The sequence below is a fragment of the Poecilia mexicana genome, unplaced genomic scaffold, assembly GCF_051168715.1.
Source record: "Poecilia mexicana isolate PSO_F unplaced genomic scaffold, ASM5116871v1 scaffold_14, whole genome shotgun sequence".
NCBI classification, from domain to species: Eukaryota; Metazoa; Chordata; class Actinopteri; order Cyprinodontiformes; family Poeciliidae; genus Poecilia; species Poecilia mexicana.
Genome location: NW_028263383.1, coordinates 2,476,573 through 2,498,639, shown reverse-complemented (window position 1 = coordinate 2,498,639; position 22,067 = coordinate 2,476,573). Strand labels below are relative to the sequence as shown.

General features: G+C 39.1%; 4 protein-coding genes across 4 annotated transcripts; 2 read left to right on the top strand and 2 right to left on the bottom strand.

Annotated features, from left to right (window-relative positions):
- Positions 1-1,167: 1,167 nt before the first annotated feature.
- LOC106904788 (mannose-P-dolichol utilization defect 1 protein-like) lies at positions 1,168-6,291 on the bottom strand. The gene is made up of 7 exons (XM_014969252.2): positions 6,101-6,291; positions 5,799-5,864; positions 4,555-4,687; positions 3,191-3,276; positions 2,340-2,455; positions 2,146-2,256; positions 1,168-2,055 (listed from the first exon to the last, which is right to left on the bottom strand). The coding sequence occupies exons 1-7, from the start codon at positions 6,189-6,191 to the stop codon at positions 1,933-1,935; spliced, it is 726 nt and encodes a 241-aa protein (XP_014824738.2). The 5' UTR covers positions 6,192-6,291; the 3' UTR covers positions 1,168-1,932.
- Positions 6,292-7,870: 1,579 nt separating this feature from the next.
- LOC106904790 (transmembrane 4 L6 family member 4-like) lies at positions 7,871-9,765 on the top strand. The gene is made up of 5 exons (XM_014969254.2): positions 7,871-8,175; positions 8,435-8,500; positions 9,023-9,159; positions 9,235-9,421; positions 9,514-9,765. Exons 1-5 carry the CDS (start codon positions 7,999-8,001, stop codon positions 9,520-9,522), a joined length of 576 nt encoding a protein of 191 aa, XP_014824740.2. The 5' UTR covers positions 7,871-7,998; the 3' UTR covers positions 9,523-9,765.
- A 1,012-nt stretch (positions 9,766-10,777) lies between these two features.
- tm4sf21a (transmembrane 4 L six family member 21a) lies at positions 10,778-14,373 on the top strand. The gene is made up of 5 exons (XM_014969253.2): positions 10,778-11,095; positions 11,322-11,387; positions 12,089-12,222; positions 12,294-12,512; positions 13,733-14,373. The coding sequence occupies exons 1-4, from the start codon at positions 10,919-10,921 to the stop codon at positions 12,493-12,495; spliced, it is 579 nt and encodes a 192-aa protein (XP_014824739.1). The 5' UTR covers positions 10,778-10,918; the 3' UTR covers positions 12,496-12,512; positions 13,733-14,373.
- Positions 14,368-20,944, bottom strand: slc25a15b (solute carrier family 25 member 15b). The gene is made up of 7 exons (XM_014969250.2): positions 20,099-20,944; positions 19,201-19,290; positions 18,192-18,450; positions 17,969-18,106; positions 16,119-16,294; positions 15,883-16,041; positions 14,368-15,797 (listed from the first exon to the last, which is right to left on the bottom strand). Exons 2-7 carry the CDS (start codon positions 19,253-19,255, stop codon positions 15,676-15,678), a joined length of 909 nt encoding a protein of 302 aa, XP_014824736.1. The 5' UTR covers positions 19,256-19,290; positions 20,099-20,944; the 3' UTR covers positions 14,368-15,675.
- Positions 20,945-22,067: the final 1,123 nt, after the last annotated feature.

Genomic DNA, 22,067 nt, shown 5'->3' with positions numbered 1-22,067 from the left:
AATCTGTGGGCACTAAATGCATTATTCCCACAAGTCTTGAACTGGCAGTGATTTGCGCAGCTTAACAGGAGGGGTCAGGGAACCATTGGACCCTCCACTTTACCGCCCTACCCATTTTTATTTGTTATTTGGGTTCCATCTCCTAACAGGCATAGAGCAAAGTGTCAATAGAACCACAACACGACCTGGTGGGCCGGTCTATCAGTCAAACTTCTTGTGATGCCCACTGGTGTGTGCCCACAAAAGTGAAAAAAGAGCATGCATTTCTTTAAATGTTTATGGGGTTATGATAAGAAGATATTTTATTTGTTAACAGGGGTTAAACACGATGGATGCAGTAACTGCGTTTCACCGGTAGGTGGTGTATTGGGACTCTGAGCTGCCTGTTGCTCTGCCGTTTCTCATAAGCTGAGAGAAATTGGAGTAACACAAACTGCGTCTCCCGTGTGCTCATTTACTTGAGGTGAGAATAACCCTAAAGTTTATTTTAACTAAGTACTTTTATTATTTGGTACTGTTCGAGGATTGTTTAAGGAAATGTAGTGTGTTAAAACATATTATACGAGTTTTGTTGTGTTTCGGAGCCAGCAGCGACTAGAGGAAGTAACCAACAGGCCATGATGCTAGTTGGTTAGCACACACTGTAGCAGTGGGAAAGAGCGGGCTACTAGGTGCAACCATAGACATTAATACAGGGGTCTCCAAACTTTTTCCTGTGAGGGCCAAATAACTTTTCCTTTCTCTGCTGGGGGGCCGGAGTCAGTTTGTAACAGAAAAAGTGTGACGATTGCAGGAGTGCCTAAATGTAAAAATGCGGGGTCTACTCTTATATTATGTCTATGCCTGAGACTACAGTTTGGTTGAGGCAGACCGTTTGGTCAAAAGCCGGAAATCCGGCCCCCGGCCAGAGCTCTTTAAGCCCTAGAAACTGAAGGAAAACGACTGAGATCGTGAGCTTCAAACCAAAATATACGCTGGACTTCTCCAAGTGTTTTCCCTAGAAACATAATACTTGTGGATTGGTGGTGCAGCGCGTTCAGAGTTTCACTACATCATTCAATGGATTTTTGACACAGAAATGTTACGTTTTGGCCTATACTGTCATGGGAAAAACCGTTGACAGTTGTCCAGCAAACAATTGTGGAAAAAATTAATCGGCAAGCACTGTTAGGTGAAAATCACTCATTCAGGTTTATTCAATACCAAAGACAAAAGATTAAAAACTCATAAACAGGTCAGATTAAAGGTCCAAGAGAGCCTCAGAGTTGGTTCTGTGTGGATTCTGACAACAAAACAGTTTTATACCAACAATAAGAAAGGAGCAGCTGCAGAAAACAGCATCTATCCTTGGGTGTGTTGCCTACAGAGGTTCATTTGGTGATTAAAAATGTCCACCTCAGTCAAACCCTCAAAAGCTAATTGCTAATAAAACTGTCTTTTCACACAGCGCTGTATCCAAGCAAGTCTAAAAACATTTTGTCTGCCAGGAATCCTCTGCTCCCTTTATCTGCCTTGGGCTCTTTCATCTTAATTTGTATTTTCCTCCCTTAGCTCATTAATATTAATATCTAAGGTGTTATCCAGATGACTTCCAGCTCCTTTCAAAAACCAAACACACAAATGGAGGATATTCTGAAGGTAAATAAGAACTGGCTGGCATTAAATAAAAAGAAGGCATTCACAGATCCTCATTTGGACTGAAATCTGAGAATGCTGCCAGTCATGTGCCACTAGAGGGCGCCACGTGATGTTTTATTCTGCTAACAGTCGTAGCAAACCTATAAACACAAGGTATTAAAAACTTCACAAAAATTCTAATAAGAATAAACAGAGAGGACATATCCTCCACACAGTGTTGTACAACAACTACATATTATTAAAATCATTCATACATCAACATCTTAGTCATAGAAACACTTGCTGCCTCTGAAGTTAATCCATCTTCTTGGCAGCAGAGCCAGCGCTCCTCTTGTAGCAAGCGATCTGAGACATTAGGACAAAGCTGAGACATGTGGACAGTATGTGACACAAAGTAGTTAAAGATCCTCCGCTCTCCTGTAAGAAAAACGTTTCACAAAGCCGGAGTTTAAAATCCCAAATAAGTCAGAAAAAGAGTACAGCATCGAACCGTTTCTGACTGCTTACCTGTGCAGAAACAACGGCAGCACCAAGAGCACCTGCACATGACAGCAACGCCGACAGGCTGGACAGCTGCCCTGTGTGGCCCTTCTGGTGGTTTGTTACGGTTTGCACAACCTGGAAAAAGTAATAAGGACACACATCTGTCCGCATAAGAGAGTCCATACATCTGCAGAAAGAAGAGACTGATAGATCGCTACCTTGCTCAAAATGAAAGCTGCCGGAGTGGAGGCGTACATCACTCTGACGACGGCCGCAGCCGCAAACGAAACCAGGAGGAGGATTACGCCACCAAAACTCAAGACCAGCAGCATTCCTGACACACACATACACACACATTTCTAAGATTTAAATCGTACTCTTCACCCTAGCAACACGAGAGAGAAAGCGAAACTTTTTGAATTGATAGTTACAAACATGGTTAAAAAGTTTAATTTGAAAAGACACCACAAGGTGGCCCTGCAGGAAAGTCTGCAGGAATCTAAAAAAAAAAAAAAAAAACTTCTGTTAACAGTTATCCAGTTCAGACTTGCAGCCTAAAAATTTAAGATTTTAGATTAATACCAAAATCCTAAAAATATATCATTTAGCCCTTTCACTTATTGCAGCTTCAGAATCATTGGCCAGGCTTTAGTGCTGTGTACAACCCTGTGGCTGGATATGGAAATTAGCAACAGAAAATATATTGTGGTTGCTTTTGAGCAAAAACAACCTGAGCAGCGAGACATGTTGCCCAAAAAGTACTGAAGTGAATCATCACAATACCACCTTCAGTGCTATCAGTGACTGGCAGTGTGCAGCTGTATTTTCTTTTAAAGTGCTGTGCATGCACACATTTCACTACTTTCTGAAAGATTTAACCAATAAAAAGTTTGCCAGTTAAAAAAAACACCTGTAGCAGATTAAGGTAGTCATGGATGATCCCAGCCGTGGGATACTGGTACGTCGAGGTGTATAATTCATTAACTATGAACTGATGATAAAACAATAATCAGCATGTCCGCTTCCCTTCATTTTCTAGATTTAGGATGAGTACTGATTCAAATCTGACCTTTGAGGGTTTCACCGCGATAATGCAGGATGAGGAAGATGATGGTTGCCGTCTGAGCCAAGGTGAAGAGCCTCTCAGCCCAGGCACTGTGCAGAAGTTCAAACAGAAAACGCAGACACACCGATAAACATACTCTGCCAGATATTAAATAGAAAAAGCTTCTTACTCTGCAGTGTTTGGACACTAATAGAACCGGAGTCTTTGAATCTGAATGCAGTCATAATGGGGAGTGCGGACCTGATAAGCTGAATATTCAGAAAATGGACGGCCACCCAGGAAACTCTGCAACCAGCTGCACTCCCACTGATGGCTGTATTCATAAAGCAAGTATTTACAAATTCACCATCGAAGTGCAGCAACACGGACATGAATAGCAAGTTAAATGATAAATCAAACTACAAAGTAAAATAGAACCAGATTGGATGAAATCAGTCCTCAAAACTATTACATCAAAAAGCCAGTAAAGAGAAATATGAAAACAATTTATTATGCAATCCTGTTTAATAATACACACTTAATCTAAGAAAATTAAGAAAATATGTGGAAATGTAATCAATGGATTAAATTACAAAAAAGTGGAGGAAACTGAAAGCTGAATTGATTTAGTTTAAAATGCCACAAAACTAACATTTAATAATTCAGCTCAATAGTCACGCCATTTGGTTATGTCTAAATATAAAACCCTCACCCTTACTGTGGGAAATTCCTGTTATGTTTCTGTTTTGAAAGAAGTAGTTCATATAAGTACAGGTTGAAACTCTAAAATCAGTTTAAGAAATCAGTAGCAGAGAAATGAGTTCATCCATCCATCAAATCCTACGCATGTCTGAGGATCTCAGAAAAGAATATCTAGTCCCTCTGCCTCAGATCCCACTAAGTGTGAAATGCCCAGAAATCCTTCAATAGGCAGGTTCCTGAAGGCATCCTGGCCCAAAGCCTGACTGGAGTCCTTCTGATGAAGCGGCTCTGTGCCACTGTGAACCAGGACAGAGGGTCTTCACCATATTTGTAAGACAGAGCCCAGCCACATGTAGATGAAGCTCAATTCTGTTCTATTTTATTTTCTTCCCTCTTTTTCATTTTTACACAATCAATTCACAACACAGTAAGCACCTTACTACAAATAAATCTAATGAATGTACAGAAATACATAACCCATCTAAAGACAGACTCAAATTCAGGTACATTCATTCCACTTCAGTCTTACTGATAATTGTAAAAGCTTTCTTTATAAATGCATGAAACAAGTCGCTTTAAAATAGAACAAACATTACTATTCTTATCTGTAGTCTGGTATTCAGTTATTAACAAATAACTGAATACCAACCCTTGACTTCCTTATTAAGTGTTTATTGATTACTTACAAGAATGGGAAGTTGTTGGCTGCAGCGTAGACAACCGGACATGATAAAGCATAGAGCTGCAGCAGGAAGGCAGTCAGACTCAGGCCTTCTGCACTTCCTCTCCACAGCAGCTTCAGCAGCTGAGGGAACTGTGCTGCTCACGACAGATGACAGACGTGGAAACAGAAAATGAGAGCGGAAACGTACAAAAGTGCTCTGGAGCTATTCATGATGTCTTGTATGCTTTACGTACTTAAGTAAACGTGTTTGGTTATCTTGTATGCAGCTTGCTGAATTCATCAAACATGATTGCATTGTAAAGTGGAAGCTTGCTGAAAGCCCCAGCTTCTGCATGCAGGCAGCATGATAATGACGTGGCCTGATGTCTTTGTTTAAAGATTGAGACATAATCTGCCACTGTTGTTTATCTGGCTCTTGTTCTAATTAGATCATTGCTTTCCGTCACAAAGTAACGAAAAGTCAAAGAGCAAATTTAGATGAAGGCTCATTGGAAATAAAGACAGCCCTGCAGTGCCTTGGAAAAGTAATCATTCCCATTTAGTGAGATTGGATGGAAAACATAAAAAGGTTTAAGTTTTGGTACTGGATTTTGAAATCATATATTTTGATATAAATAATCCCATGTTTTAGTTGGAGATGGCCATCTGTTTAGGGCTGCTAAGAAGTTCTCCCACCTGAGCTGGAGGTCTCTGCAGCTCCTCCAGTGATAAGGCTAACATCTCGGCTGTTTCTGATAAATGTTTTTGTTTCTTGACCTGATAGTTAAGCTGAACATTTTTATTTGATGGACCGAAACGTTGCAGGCTGTTCTATAACCTAAACCTGCATTAACCTTCTCCATAACTTAATGCCTGACTGGTCTGCTGTGCTCTTTGGTTCCAGTGATTCTGTTTCTGTTCGCTAATTTTCTCTAATAAACTTCTGAGGCCTTCATTATAGGATGCAGGTGGTTTATTTATTTTCATTCCATGAACTCTGAATTATTTTGGGACATGAGAAAGTAAAGAGCAGGACATACACACGCAAGCTGCACTTTTATTTCCAAAATATATAAATATATTTTGCAATTTCCAAATGAAGCTGTACTTGATCAGTTACATTGAATCACAATAAAATAAACTGAAGCTTGTGGATTTAATATGAGGAATGTGTAAAAGTTTAGGGTTTCAAGCCACTGCACGTTTTTTTTTATTTAAATTAATAATACATTTTTGTTGTTATTTTCTGATATAAAACAGTCTTACCCAAAAATGTGTCCAGTATGATCCAAAATCCGACAATTTTGTTCAACACAAACTTTAGACAGGGAGCTGGAAAATAATAATTTTAAGAAATAGCGATTAAAACAAAAATGCAGATCACATCAAATTATTGAACCGCACAATAAGTAAGGTTTAAATGCTATGTCCCCATGCATGGCTGATTAAAGTCGTAATACGTTTGCAAGAGCGACATGTTCTCCACATATGCCGCACATCTGGAAACTTCCCTCCCCCCATTACCCCCTTCTCTCTACTTTGATATTTCTCCTCAAACAGACTCTCACCGTGCAAATGCAAGCGGACAAAAAGCTCCTCGTAGCATTTCTCTGGCATTAAACGGCCCACGAGGAGGTTTTTCAAGGGAGACGTGTCCATCGTGGGCCAGCTGTGGACGGGAATGACCAGCTGGAACAGGGGGAGTGGTCCAACGCTTCCCACATATTTACAGGGGGCGCCACAAGTGAGCTGTGACGCTAAGATCAGAAGAAAATGGTCCGTCCGTTTCATTCTCGCTCTTAAGAAAAATTAAAATAAAAATAAAAAAAATACCCTGCGTGTTTTTAATGACAGAATATTTCAAAAACTGCAGGGTTACTTCTGTAACCCTAAGGGGTCATGAGGCAGACGGTGGATAGTTTATAGACATCACTAAAAAATAGCCTAATCAATTAATAAGCCGCCATTTGTAATGACGTCATCAGACTTGAATTCTTTCCACGGGATAAAATATGGTAAACTTGTGATACTGTTTCATATAAGTGAATTTTGTTACTGACTTCTCTTGACCAAAAAGTTTTACCTTTAACTTATTATCTTTTAACTGCTAATTAATAACCACTTGCTAATTCTAGTAATATTCAAGTTTCACACTTTGATCCTTGGTCTCAGAAAGGGAATAAACTTTATATAATGATAAATATCCTAATAAAAATTTTAGTCTTTAGTTTTATATTGTTGTTTGATCAGTTTTGGAGTTGCAAGATGTAAATTATTTAGAGCTGCATTGGGGCCAATAGGACGGGTCCACCCACAGTTGGTCCATTATAAAATGTAAATGCTTGTATTCAAACTGGATTATAAATCCTATCATTGTGTTAATAATTTATGAATGATTAATCTGTAACTAATGTTCATCTACCACACTGATGTGTTTACTGCTTCACCGACAGTCTGTGTGCTCACTCAGTTTGAATCTGGTTTGATCTGGATTAAAATCTTACTTCTAATATAAATGTCAAATTCAGATTGAGGTCAATACAGAGAAGTACAGAAAAACAGTGACGTACTTTCCGCTGTCAAATGTCAAAATTAGTTTCGCATGAAACAAAAGAAAATGTACAAATGACAAATGTTACAACAGAAATGTGTGTCAAAAAAGATTTTCCAACAATTTCTGGTTAACACAAATACTGTATGTTGTTATTAAAATTAAGTTCTATTTTATTACAGAGTAGTTATCTTGCACTATGACCAGTTTACTTTTCACAACCAGGCAGCCATATTCCTGAAAAAAAAAATGCTCTTAAAAACAAGCATACTTTAAGATTTTGACTTCATGTCTCGTTTCACTGGTCTTTTATTATTCCAGTTAGTCAGTTTAGTCAGAGTTAACATTTGATAAGATGGAGACACAAGTTAATGCGCTGTGGTTTCCTTTTGGAGAGAATGTATTTCCTATTCAAAATATTATCAGAGGTTGTAGTTGGGGCTATTAGTAATGTCACAGTCATTGCTGCAGACAATGATTGCTCAGTTGCAATTGGACACTGTAGAAAACAATGTAACTGCCATGTTGTGTTAAAATTAAATAATTCTTTCTTTGTTTCATTCCTGCCCACATTCTTGCAAAAAAAACTATATATATATATATATATATATTTACCCATCTTCTAAAGAAGTTGTGGCACATCACAAGGCTCAACCCTAAGCCCCCAAAATGCTTATTTCCAACATGTGTTGCAAAACGACTGCTGAATAGGCAAACTGTCATTTAAAATTATGTAATTATTAGAAAATAAATTATTCAACCTCTTTGTCACAGTCACACGGACACAAGGGCAAGCGCACTGAGCATCTTTGGTCGTGTTCGAAGGGGGGACTACTCTGAAAACAGGAACTGTCTTGGTTACAACGTAGATGACCGGAGTTTTTGTTGCAGTCGGCGCGTTTTCAGGCAGACAACATGTGTACTGGAAAGTGCTCCCTTTTCATTGCGATCTCTCTGTACCCCCTGGTTCTTCTGTCCATCCTCTGCAACATTTTGCTCTTCTTTCCTGACTGGAGCACCAAGGCTGCCAAAGAGGGACACATTACTGATGAAGTGAAGTACATGGGAGGATTCATCGGTGGTGGCGTCCTGGTAAGTAGTTGGTTGGTAAACGAGACTCCAAATGAAAAGGTGTTCTAGGCTTCGTGAAATAATTACTGGATAGAATTGTTTTTTGGGATAAATTAAAACATTTTGCACACCTTTAATGGATTTGATAAATACTTTTGTTGTCACATAAGTCATTATCAAATGTCTTAAAACCAAACCAGAACATTTGTGCTGCTAAAAACCTTCACCTGACTCTCATCGCGCAAACTGAATGCAAACCACCCAATGTGTCTCAACACAGGTGCTGATCCCAGCGCTGTACATTCACTTGACTGGAGAACAAGGCTGCTGTGCAAATCGCTTTGGGGTGAGTTATTCTGACCTAACTTAAGGTGAAACAGAGCAGCAAATACAAGTTGTAACCAAGTTAAGGAAGATCTGCAACAAAACAGGCTAAATTCAGAGTAGTTCAGTTGTTCCTGAGCTGAAGAAATATGCTGCGTTGTGCTGCATCACTGTTGCACAACACCAAGGCACTTTTGATGCAGATAGCAAAACCACAGTTTACCAAAGCACATAAACATGCGTTTCCTCACTTTAGTAGGTGTGATATAAAAGTGAGGAAACGCACTTTTAATGTTAATGGCACTGAGACCATTAACATTAGTGTAAAACAATAAAATATTTGTAAATCGTTTCGTTGTGTGCATATATTTGCTGCATAGTCAAATCTGATGAAAACGTATGTAAAAGCTGTGATGAAGAGAGGGAATCAGTGAATATGTTTCCTGTTTAAAGAGAGGTGAAAAAGGAGGTGAACTCATAATTAACTATTTTAAAATCGTCTTACGGTTTAAACTGACCTCTGCTTCTCATTTAATATCGGCAGATGTTCTTTTCCATCATATTTGCCGCAGTGGGTGCGGCTGGTGCCGTATACAGCTTCATTGTGGCGATGCTCGGCTTCTCCAATGGGCCTCTGTGCAGAACCATAGGTGGCACATGGGAACAACCGTTTTTGGACAAGTAACAAATTGAAATGCATCTGCGTGTGTTCTTGTTGAGATTTGGTCTTTTACAGTCTTTTTGTCTTATCCTCAGGAACCTGGTTCATGTGAAAAGCTCTAATGTCTGGAACGAGTGTGTAGAGCCAAAGAACGTGGTCCAGTTCAACATGGGTCTGTTTATCACCCTGATGGTGGCCAGCGTTCTGCAGGCTCTCCTCTGTGCCAGCCAGGTGATCAACGGCCTCGTCGGATGCATCTGTGGAACCTGCAACGACAAGCAGGTCAGAAAGAGCTGTGTGCCTTCAAAACATCCTGATCTCCACTTCCTCATTCAGACGTGTTTTCATTGTTTCATTTCTTCTTTTTATTGCAGGAAGCCTGAGGGCGTGGGCATGAAGAGTTCAAAAAGCTGCCGCCATGCAACACTTGGAAATGAGCTCCTGGTTGCTTTTTAAAGAAAATGCTTATTAAAATTGATGCTCTCTTCAACCGCATTAGCTTATTATTTCCACAATATATTACAGATGCTTGATTCTGCTGCAGTGTATTAATCTGAGGATATAAGTGTTGGAAATATCCATGCACATAAATTGAATAATGAAATAAAATGTTTTAACAGACAGCACACTTTTGTTCCTCGCGTTAATATTTTGGAGTTATTTCTTTTCTTTTCAGTCAGCACTAATAAAGTCTTAGGTGAAACTAATGCCTGTTAGTAGCTGCAGTCTGTGCAGTGACGCCTGCAGTTAGAGATATCAGATAAAAGTAAAAAAAAAAAAAAAAAGTTAAGATGTGGTTCTCCATAACAAAGCATTTTTTTGGATAACTGCTAGTTGTATTTGAAACCCAAAAAAGCTGTGAATACCCATAAGTCTTTCATACATGAAGCTGAAAATAACAATGGGCTCGTCATAGGGAGGAGGTTCCAGTTTTTCAAGGAGCCTTTCCTGGTTGTAAATTTTATCACAGTGAATAACACTGCCTCGCCCAAACGTTACTCAGAGACCAAGCTTGTTTTCCAATCACTCACTTCCTATCATTACTGATTAGAGACAATAACCTTTAATCAGTTGATCGACACCAGAGAATCGACGAGAGATACGCATCATGTCCAAAAAGTATTTGGTCATTCGTAGCCTGGATGTTTTCCAGGTTTTCACCAAAGCCAGACATGTTCTGTTCGTCTCTCGCTCCTGCAGCTGCATGTGCAAAGTTCAACAGCTCAAAGCTCCTACTGTGACAGAGTAAACATTATGAGCTAAATGGCCTTTAAGGAATGTTGTTTTTGTCACACACACACACACCCACACACACACACACACACACACACACACACACAAATCAATCAGAATAATCTGCTATAGCGAAATACAAACACAAAACTCTTTTATATCATTTATTTCACTCAAAGTAAAACTTTGTGCAACCACGGGGACAGCACAACAGCACGTCTGGCTGAGACGACCTAAATGCGTCGATATCCTCAGCCATAAAAAGCTTAATGTCCATATTAGCTTTACTAACCCAACAAAACAACACTCTGCTCATCTCCATGACACCAGAGAGTGAGTCACATTCACTTCTGCAGCCTATCCCTGGCTCTGTTTGCCTTTCTTATCTTATCAGATTTAAACCTCCTACAGTTGAGCCGTTTTCAAAAGACACTCCGTTAAAAACTGGTCTACAACTACCGGACCTTCCCAGAGTCGGAGAGCAGCAGTCGCCTGAGCTGAGATTTAAACCAATAGGACGTTTTTTCTTTCCAGAAATCGGCCGACATGTGTACTGGAAAGTGTTCCCTCTGCATTGCGGTGACTCTGTACCCGCTGGTGCTCATTTCCATCATCTGTAACATTGTGCTGTTCTTTCCTGATGGAAGCGTCCAGTACGCCAAAGATGGACACATTGCAGATGAGGTGAAGTACATGGGAGGAGTGATTGGAGGAGGCATACTGGTGAGTTTTTCCTATGTTCAGCTTTGGCGTATCTGTCCTGTCTCGTGTTTTCTTTTTCATTTTAAGGTGAATAACAAATACCACATGAATCTCACTGCTAAATATTTATTGTCTGCTGAGTAAATGTTGTCTTTGCTATATTTTCAGTAAACAATTTATGCATTCTGAATCTGACCTCATGATAAAACCCGAGTCTGAATGCGTGCTAACATAACCTCCCATACAGGTTCTGATCCCTGCACTTCACATTCACCTGACTGGGAAGCAGGGCTGCTGTGGAAATCGCTGTGGGGTGAGTAATACAGGAAGCAGTGAAAACAGCGACAGATTAACGACGTGAGCTCTTGAATAAAGTGCCTATCAGACATAAAAGTTTCAAAATTTTATTGCGGAGTTAAATAAACATTACACAAGTCACCAGAAGTAGATATCTCCCAAATATATGACAGGTATGGAGTCAAATTTAGTCAAATAATGATTCCAACTTAAATGTACAGTAGCTACTGTATTTGTGAACATTTTGCTCCAAGCATACATATGTTTCCATATTGATTAAACTAATAAGCATTTACTGTAATCAACAGCATTTTCTGACAAACTTTAAACCATAAAGCAAAGTCTCAATAATATAGACCCGGAGCTTGTGATGATGGGACAAAACGTGAGAAAGTTTATGGCATAAAAACAGCTTTACAATATAATTTGGAGAGATAGAATTTATTCTGGTTTGAGTACGCCATCTTGGTTTTAGGAAGGATTTTTTTTTAATAGAGGAAGTATGCTAAGGCATAAAACTCCCCAAACCTTCATAAGACTTATTTGCAAAGATTTTGTCTGTTGATTTTAGACTGAGGTCTGTGATCAATCTTCCCATGCAGACAAGACAAAGACAAACAGTCAGACAAAATTTTGCTCGTAATTTGTTTAGATATGAGTTTATGCTAAACTGTACTAAACTGTAACAAACATGCCCCTCTCCTCTAATCTTTGCAGATGTTCCTATCTATCGCTTTCGCTGCGGTGGGCGTGGTCGGTGCCCTGTACAGCTTCGTTGTGGCCGTGTTAGGCTTGCAGAATGGACCTTTGTGTAAAGTATTACTGGTTTGGTCGAGGCCTTTCAAAGACAGGTAAGACCCACAACTCTGAGGTGCCAATGTTTGTGTGCGGCCTGTAGCATAACAGCTTCTGTTTGTCACAGTGACACCAGTTACCTGACCGACAGCTCGAAGTGGTGGATGTGTACCGAGCCTGAGAACATCGTCCAGTTCAACATCGGACTGTTCAGCACTCTGGTGGTGACCAGCGGCCTGCAGATTATCCTCTGTGCCACTCAGATGATCAACGGGCTCTTCGGATGTCTGTGCGGCGCCTGCATCAAGAAGGAGCCAGGGATGATCTGAAGATGTAAAACCAGCAGGTACCCACATCAGCCTTTTCTCATTGAGATTTCAGTAATTCAATTTAAAGCATTAAGTATAAATTAATGCCACACATCAGGCAATAAACAATCCCGATTGTTTAGTTGTTTTGGAGTTTATTATTCTATGCCTTTTCTTTGATTAGTTTTACTTCATTTCAGTTCTTTGTGTTTCTTATGTTTATTTCTTGTGTCTAGTTATTCTTAGTTACTCTAGTTCTATATATTTTTTAGTTCTTCTTTGTTAAATTTATTTCCTAGACTCCAATGTACTCTCCCCCCTCACCACACCTACAACCCGTTATCTCATCAGTCTGGGTCTTTTATTTAGCATTCCACATGATTTAAGCACCTTGGCCTCAGTCACTCCTGGCCTGTTCCTCTCATCGTTTCCATAGGTATTCTCCTTGTGTTTCTGGTTCCCGGTCAGGAGTTTTATTATCCATCATCTTTTTTCATTAAAACTGCCATCAACTCAGCATCTCAGCCCCTCTGCATTTTGGTCTGCTTTCAAAGACATCACATTATGACAGCTACATTTCTGCGTTCAAACATTTGTTATTGGTTTTATTATTTTTTTATTTATGTAATTTTAAGTTTTCATTAATCTGAAAGCCACAATCAATACAATTTACACCAACCCCGACGGCATGGTCATCAGAAAGCATTGACGTCGTTTTTTTTATTGTTTTTTTTAAATTCACCTTGGAGTGGAAAAAATTCTGTTATTCCTATCTCGATTTAATGGGGACTCCTTGCATTGTATTTGTCCCCCCTCGCCGGTCCCCCGCACTTTTTTCAGCCATTATAACAGTTTAAGCTGTTATTAACGTGTCATTAATAACAGCAACATGAGCGTTAAAATGCCCGCGCTGCACCGAGTCTGATTCAAACAAATTAACACCTGTTGTTTCATTCTGGGTCCAATGAATCCAAGTTTTTTTTTTTTTTTTTTTTAATAACAAACAAATGTTAATACTTTATTATGGAGTATGAACTTGATTTGTTACCGTTTGTGGTCAAGTTTGGTCAAAATTAGGTAACTTTTGAAAATGAATAATTATTATTTAATGCCAACATTTAGCAAAACTGCTAGTTTGACAAGTTTAATCAGAGTCTAAACGTATTTAGTTGTACATCAATACTGCTGTTTTAAATAGTCACTAAAACAGTAAATAACAGTGAAATTTTAACGCTCCCATTTATTTTTCTCTTTCCAGCTGCTGCGAGTTTCTCACTGGCGCCCCCTGCTGCATCCTTTAACAATAAGAACTGCAGAAGGCTGCAGAAAGCGTCAAAACTAAAATTTGGATGTTTTTGTCCATTTTTTGCTTCCTGCTTTAATACTACCTTGAACTTATGTTCAATAGTCTTTCTGTATTGAAAGATTATCATTTTGCTTAGAAGAGGCTCATTTTATACCCATGTTTATACCCATGTACAGGTTTGCAATTGTATTTTATGCCATTATTAAATTAGGATAACATTCTCAGAGACTGAGGATATGAAACACTGGACCTTCTGAGTCGTTTGATTTTTACCTGCAGCGTGAAGAAGCTGCTTTTAAGCAGCTGTTGAGTAAATTCAGTGACAGAAGTGAAGTCAGCTCAGAGAACCAGGATAATCCTGTTTTTATTTTAAAGAAAAAACAACTTTGTGACGTTTATGTTCTAGCCAAAAACTTTATTGCACTTATGGTGAAAGAAATTATATCATAGTTCGACCTTATGCGGCTTTAAAAAAATGCAGCTATGTTTTTATCATTTATTTTTATCAAAAAACTGTAACCTCTGTTTTATAGTGTTTAATTGTTAAAGTGATTTCCTTAAAGAAAAAAAATAAAATACATGAAAACTCCCAAGATCTTTTATTTTATTCATGTATTATTTAATGCATTTTAATGCGAAACCATGTTTGCATTAAAAATGTAGGTTATTCAGCAAATAAAAACGCAGAACATGGAATCAGGCTCAAAGGGCAAATAACAAGGCAGCTGATATGTTAATGATTTTCTTATTTATAACAGAAACCAACACAGGAGAGAAGTGAACAGCAGGAGTGAAATAAAAGAACAAAACCAGCATGAAAAAAGTATTTGGAAGTAATTGTTTTCTGGGTGTTTTTAATGGAATCTCATGAGGTTTAAAAACACTTAAAAAGTACAGATGAAAACAGATGAAAGGAAGATTTCTCCTGTTTGTAAAATGCACAGAAAAAGGCTTGAGGAGGTTAAATGGCATTAAAACATTAAGGTTCCTTAAACAAGGAAAAGGTTCCTTAAACAAGGTTCCTGCATATTTTTCATGTAGAAAAATAATCCAAGCTTGACTTTGAACAGTTAATCTGTGCTTAGTGTTAAACTCAAAACATAAAAAAGTATCAATGTTCACCTTGGACTTTTGGCAGATATCTCTACATTTGGCAGATATGGGAGCCAAGAACAATAGGTTGGAAGGAAGGGAATAAGAAAAAGTAATGAAAGAAATGAGAAAAAAAGTGGATTTGTGACAAGGATAGAATATCAGAAAGAAGACAAAAAGAACAAGAAAGGTAAAAGAAAAGTTAGACAGAAAGACGAGGGAGAGAGAAGGAGGCATGGATGAGGAAAGGAAAACATTTCAACAAGGCATAGGTTTTAAAAACCGTAAGAAACAGAAATATTCATCTGTACTCATATTCTTTTTCGTATGGGTACATGGAAAAAACATTAAATCAAATTCCAGGTTTCCACAGACTAGGAACTCCGTTTAAATAAAAACACAATCATCTCAGTACATGTTAGGCAACCTATATTAATCAATATGACACTTTATGATCACCATTTTCACAACGCCTTAATGTTAGCTTGAAAACAGGAGTTAATTCATTAAAGTAAACTGCACCGTCTAACGGAGCCTTCCTCACACTCGTGTGTCTTCTGGCGGAAAGTTGTGCGGACGCCATGTTGTTGAGGTAGGAGAGAAACGACCAGCTGGAGTGTTTCACAGCTTCAGGACTTCACTGCACGCCTTTTCCTCCGTCACATGTTCAGTAAAACACTTCAGAAACCAAGTTATAAAATCTAAAAACACCGACCATCCAGATAAGGATACATGTAAATGCTGCATCACAGCCGGCTTATGGGCAGTGCAGCTGAGGGAGTGTGGCAGTTTGAAGGAGCAGCTCAGTTGTCGAACTCCTTCATCATCAGCTTCCTGCTGACCTCGTAACCCAGGAACAGCGCTCCGTTAGCGGGGAAGCAGCGCACGATGGTGGGGGTGAGGCCAGAGTAGAGCGCCCTCACGCCTAAACACACCGAACAAGATCGGAAACGGATCAGAAAGCAAAACGCCACACGTCTGTAGTTCCTCCCTTTCCCGCCGGTGCCTACCTTCGGAGCGAGCGATGGTCATGAAGGTTTTGAAAAACCCCGCCTGCTTCCCCGTCATGGACATGACCTGAATCCGAGATTTGACACAGTCCATGGGGTAGACCACCAACCAAAGGCTCGCGCCCCCGATGCCGCCGCTGAGTGCGATCGGAGCCACACCTTCAGCACATACAGCAAACACAAAGTTACCGCATCGGAATCGGACAGAAACGGAGTCACCGTTCCGCTCCGAGTACCTATATCATCTTTTTCACATTCCATGTAGTCTGCGAATCCAGTCCTGCAGAGTTCGTAGGCGCCAAAGAAGCAGAAGTACCCGGGAACCTCTCTGGCTATGGTGGTGGTCAGTCCCTGGAAGAAGCCCTGCGGACCCTCGTTCCTCATAATGGACTTCACCACCGACCACACCGAGCTTCAGACACACCACACACATTTTCACTCTGACATTAGCCGAGCTCATGTACACACACGTTGTAGTCGATCTACAGACGTGTTCAACAATCATCGGCCACTCAGTCGTGCCGTTCATGCAGCCGGTTGTGTGCATGTGAAGCCAAACTATCTGCAAGTCCTGCTGTTAGAAAATAACGATCTGAAGGTGTCACAGTTCACCAAAGGAAACATTGGCTGCATTTCTATTGACAATATAATGGCAAAAATTAAACTTTCGTAAATTTTTCATTACAAAAATGAATTCCCTTAAAAAAATCTTGTTTATCCGATAAAAAGCTTTTGTGCTAGCATCAGGTGGTTTTTCGGCTACACCGACATTATTGTATTTTGCAAAACTCCAATGGAAACACTTTTTTGTCATCAGACAGGTCATGCAATCAATAACCAGAACTTATAGATGGTGGAACAGCTGGAGAAGATGACAGGAAGTGGTAGGAATGCTGGCATCGTGGCATGTTTTTTTAATGACTTACCGCGTAAACAAACCGGTAAGTCATTAAATGTGATTTCAATTGCGATTCTTATTAAATGGAAACACCACAATTGCAAATTTGTGTTTTTGCAACATTAGCGGAATATTGTCAAAATTTTACACGCATTTGTAATGAAGATGCAGCTGCAGACTGGGCTAAAGAGAAATTGAGAAACGTTTTATAGACAGATGAACACAAGATTTCTCCTGTTTGTAAAAAGTAAGACCTGCGATTAATTTACCTAAGTCCAATTTACTTCACTTTTAATTGAATTTAAGTCATTTTAAGACCTTGATTTCAGATACATAAATATAAGGCTTTTAAATACTTCTTAAGGATGCGTGGACACCCTGGCATTACATGGCTGCATTGCATTTGTATAAACAGGATTGAACAGGAATGTGTGAAAGTGAATTTAAAGCTAAATTTAAGTCTTGCAACCGATTCCTAATTAGATTTAAATCTGGACTTTGACTAGGCCAGCTCCCCTGTCCCTGCTGAAGAAAAGCATCCTACAGAATGATGCTGCCACCAGAATGTTTTGGTTTTTGCTATACACAACATTTTGCAATTCATCAAATAAGATGAGATTCAGCATAATGTTGGGTAGGCCTGTAGCAATACACTAATCTTACAATACGATACATGATGTTCTCACGATACAATTTATATCAAGATACTCAGTAAACGGTACGATTCTATATATTTTTAAGATTTTCTGAGAGATTTTAGAGTGAGAGTGATTTTGGAGACATTTTGTGTCTGTTCTTAGACTTGCATTAAATTAACTGAATGGTGTAATACTGGTGTAATAAATGCTGTTTTTGTTATCCATTTGCTGTGTTTAAGTGTTAATTGTGTGGCTTTGTGCATTTGGAACTTTTTTTGTCTCATTCACTTACATTAGATCATGTAATTTATTTCATTTCATTATTTCATAAAATGTAACTGGTTGTTTCGTTACATGTCATTTTTAATATGTAAGTTCAGTAGGATTTAATGTATTGATACTCATGGATGAGAAACCGATACATTATTAGGAAAATAAATATCGATAAATATTGTAGAATCGATAAAATTACACAGAAATTTTTCTAAAACTTAAATATGTGACCACAAATATAGTCAACTTAAATAACACTGTCAAAAACAAAACATACTTGTTGCTTTTGGCAATCTTTCCAGACATTTCCATCTCATACATGGCTTGTAGTCGACACTTCACCAGCTCAGTGGGGCAGAGGACGAGTGAGGAGAAGATAGAAGCTACAGAACCAGCACAGGCTTTCTGCATGTTGCTGATGAAGAGGGTAGAATAACCAAACCTACACTTAGAAACTGGACATGTTACGCATGCTTCTGTTACTGTTAGAGGCGGCGAACCTCAGCACAGCGTCGTGGTGCAGTCCAGCTGCAAAGCGGATGACCTGCTGGCAGAAGCCGTAGCTCATGAACAGCACAGAGTTCTCTGCGATGTTGGCCATCAGCGCCGGGATAGTGCCCTGGTACAGCCCACGCACGCCATCTTGTTTGTAGGTGGAGAGGATGCAGTGGATGGAACCCCGGTACAGAGAAGGAAAGGTCTGCATCTTTACCTTCGCTGTGTCCAGAGGCTGACCGCTAAAGACACAGGCAGCCCCTCCTGCGACACGGGGGCAAAACCACACACAAACACAAAAGAGCAAGCTACACATTGTGCAAGGAGAGATAAGGATCTGAGAGCGAGGCAGACTGTTGCACTCGGCTGAGCAGAACAACAAGCGGCGAGAAACGAGCCGGAAAAAGTCAGGCGTCATCAGAACGATCATCTGGGGTGTCAGACACATAACCAATGAGCTGACATCTTATTGTCACTTCACTCAGTTCAGCTCTGGTTTTAGTTCCACTAAAAACAACATTTGGTTTAGCAGCTCAATCAATACTAACATTGGAGGAATCCGACAGAAACTAAAATGCCTTTAAGACATGTACGGCGTATCGCAACCACAGACTTCTACGGATTTTATGCGACACCAATAAAAAGTAGTACCGAAGTAGAAGAAAATCAATGCATAGTTCTTTTTTTTTTTTTTTTTAATAATAACTGGATTCAATCCTGCAGACCCTAAAAGACTTGCAGCTGTAATTGCAACAAAAGGTTGAAACGTTTGGAGTGGTTGTTATTTGTAAAAAATGTTTTGAACCATGTATAATTTTTTTTGCCTGCTTCACAATGTTACGCCACTTTTTGTTAGTCTTTCACATAAAATTCCAATGAATTTTATGTTTGTGGTTGTAAAATATGGAAAAATTAAAGGTGAATATTTGTCCTTTGGCGAGGCACTGTAAATACTGCCCGATACACTTCGTGTCAAGAGTAATTGTTTGCACACCATTTAAGGCTTTTAATTACCAATTGCTCCTGCAGAGAGATCGATGATGGCCTGGACCACTTGGTGTGGAGCCATGGTCACCGGAGAGGATTTCTCCTTCTCTCAGCAACCTAAAAGCAAGAACAAAAGCACATTTTGTTTTAAATCTCCAGTTGTGAGCAGTTATTCAATACTTGGCTGTCTGCAGGAGTGTGTGTGCCTCATCTAAGGATTGGATCAGGTCAGAGAGCACCAGCTGAGCTACACATTTCCCCCCCCCCCCGGAATAGCACACGATGCTATCGTGTGCGAGCTTCAGCAACCAGTCGCCATAACCCCACATTGTGTTCTGGAGGGGTTAAAAAACCCTGAACGTTGGTGAAAAAACATACAAAAAAAAATATCAATTTGCATTACTAATACAAAATGCAAACTCACATAACTTAACTTCCTTGGAATTTGTCTTTGTGGTTTTCAACATTCTCTTCTGTTTTTTTAACATCTTATAAGACAAAACCTTATTGAATTCATACACACAGATTTCATTTAAGTCGAGTAAAGCACCAGACATCGTAGTTTTAGGTTTTATAGATAGAAGAGTGAGTGACCCCTTTGACCCGAATATGAAACATGAGTAGCTGAATCTCTGTTGGAACAGACCTGTCTCTTAAAAGAGCTGCCACTAGAGGGCGCCAAGATGCAACCATCTGTCCAGCATTCTAACAATCTTAAATGGCGAATATGTGCCAATATCTGTCTTTTTCTACTTCACGTAAGAACAAAAACAGTCAAATGTGACTTTTCTTTGAATGAGTTTAGTTTGCTATACTAAAGCTGAACGCCAAATAGAAGAAAGTTACTATTACCCCTCAAAATGCTCTTCATTAACTCCACTTTGAAAGCTGAAATATTAAAACGGACTGTTGATTGCATACAAACCTAGCAGGACAGCGACGACTTCAGAACAGATCATCAGAGTATCTCAGAGGTTGAAGTCGGAGTTTGTGAGTCAAACATTAAGAGAAACGGTGACCCTGTGAGCTGCTGACCGACGCTAGCATCCACGGTGGGCTTCATGGTTTGTGTTAATGCTATCTCATGGCGTCCAACATCAGCCCCAAGTTCACCGACAGAACCCACTGAACCGTTCGGCCATCAGAGATGTCAAATCGAGGGGAGATGATGGGAATCTAAGGTTGTTCCCTCATATCCGAGAGGAAGCAAAAGCTACAGACCACTCGCTCTGATTTAAATTCCAGGTACCAAATCTGTCCACGTCCACGCGACAAACAAATGTACGTTTGCAACGAATAATACCTGACGTTAACACAAGTAGTTTTTGTTTACTAAGAATACAAAAAGATAGCAGGTCAGAAGGTTTTTATTTTACGCGGCTATAAGTCTTAGCATACGTAACGGTGGGTTTGAAAATATTACGGTGTGATTGTGTTTCTCCTAATTTAAGATCTTTGATAGGAGACAGCATGGCACCGAGCGAACTACAAGTTCCGGTACGTTTTTTTTTTTTTTTCCCCAAAATAAAGTTTCCTCTGATTATAGGGGAGTACAGCGCCGCTGTGTGTTACATTTGTAAATACAACGTGCCTTCAAATCTGCTGATCTCTTTTCTATTTTATGTTAGAATCCCAAACTTAAACACGTTTAGTTGAAATTTAATCTGATAGATTTACACAAAATAATACATAATTGTAAAGTTGAAGGAAATGGATAGCGGTTTTCTTTTTTTTACAGATATAAATATGAACACTGTAGTCAGTGCAATGTGTTAGTTTTCTGTCACACATAATACAAAAACAAGTTCAACGAATATCAATGCTTCAGAATCCGTTATCGTTTTAAAGAAATTGAACGTATCAATGCAGATTAGTATTAAAACATTAGAACAGGTGGAAATATGGGGTTCCCTTCTGATTAACCTGATTGTTTTTTTTTTTAGAAGTAATTGTTTTAAATATTTGGAAATGTATTAACTAATTCTACTTAGTTTAGATACACATGTACCAAATCCATCACAATAGATAAATGTTACATTTGGAGCATTGCATTTCTTCTTTTACCAAAAAAAAACATCCTGCCACCTCAAAACTGACTCTTGCAGGAGCCATTATGAAATATGTAACAGTACATGTGTCAAATGCAGTCCTATCAAGGAAGTTCTCAGAATGTCCTGTTCTTGATCACAGCAATCCAGGGTACGCTGAGATCTCTGCTCTTCAAATGGCTTCATCCATAATTACCTTTCCTGATATTAGGGCTGTCTGAGGGAACATGTCCTTCTTTTTCTGAAGCAGGAACATCCCAAACTCTCAGGGCTGTGAAAAAACAAGATCGGATTGGACTTGTTAAAGAGAAACACCTTTAATTCCCCCCACCCTTTTTTTCTTTTTTGAATCAGTGGACTGATGAGCTCCAGTTATGGCAGCTAGCTCTCCATAGTGACGACCTCAAGTCTCTTTATTTTCAGGTTTTGTTTACAGTACTATTGTTTCCCTTAACTAAGATTCCAGGAGTTGTTATTATATTTTGGGTGTCTTCAAGGCTTTAATATTGAAGTTATTGTTTTTCTTTATCTGTGTGATCTGTGTTTGTAAAAAGGGAAACAGATTGCCTCCAAATTTTAGAGAAAATCGACATTTTTTGATTTGAGGTTTTTGTTTTGAAAGACAAACAAAAAGAAGTCTAAATTCATCGCCCCTGCAGACAACACAGAAAAATTAACAGTATTTTTTTCAGACATGTCAGAGAACAAATATCAATTGCATTATTTTTAGCTAATATATAGAATGCATGTCATTTTAATTTTAGGTCATTTATGATACGTTCAAATGTTTTTTTTTTCACGGTGGCAACAAACAGCTGGACTTTTTAAAAACAAGATTTGGCTCCT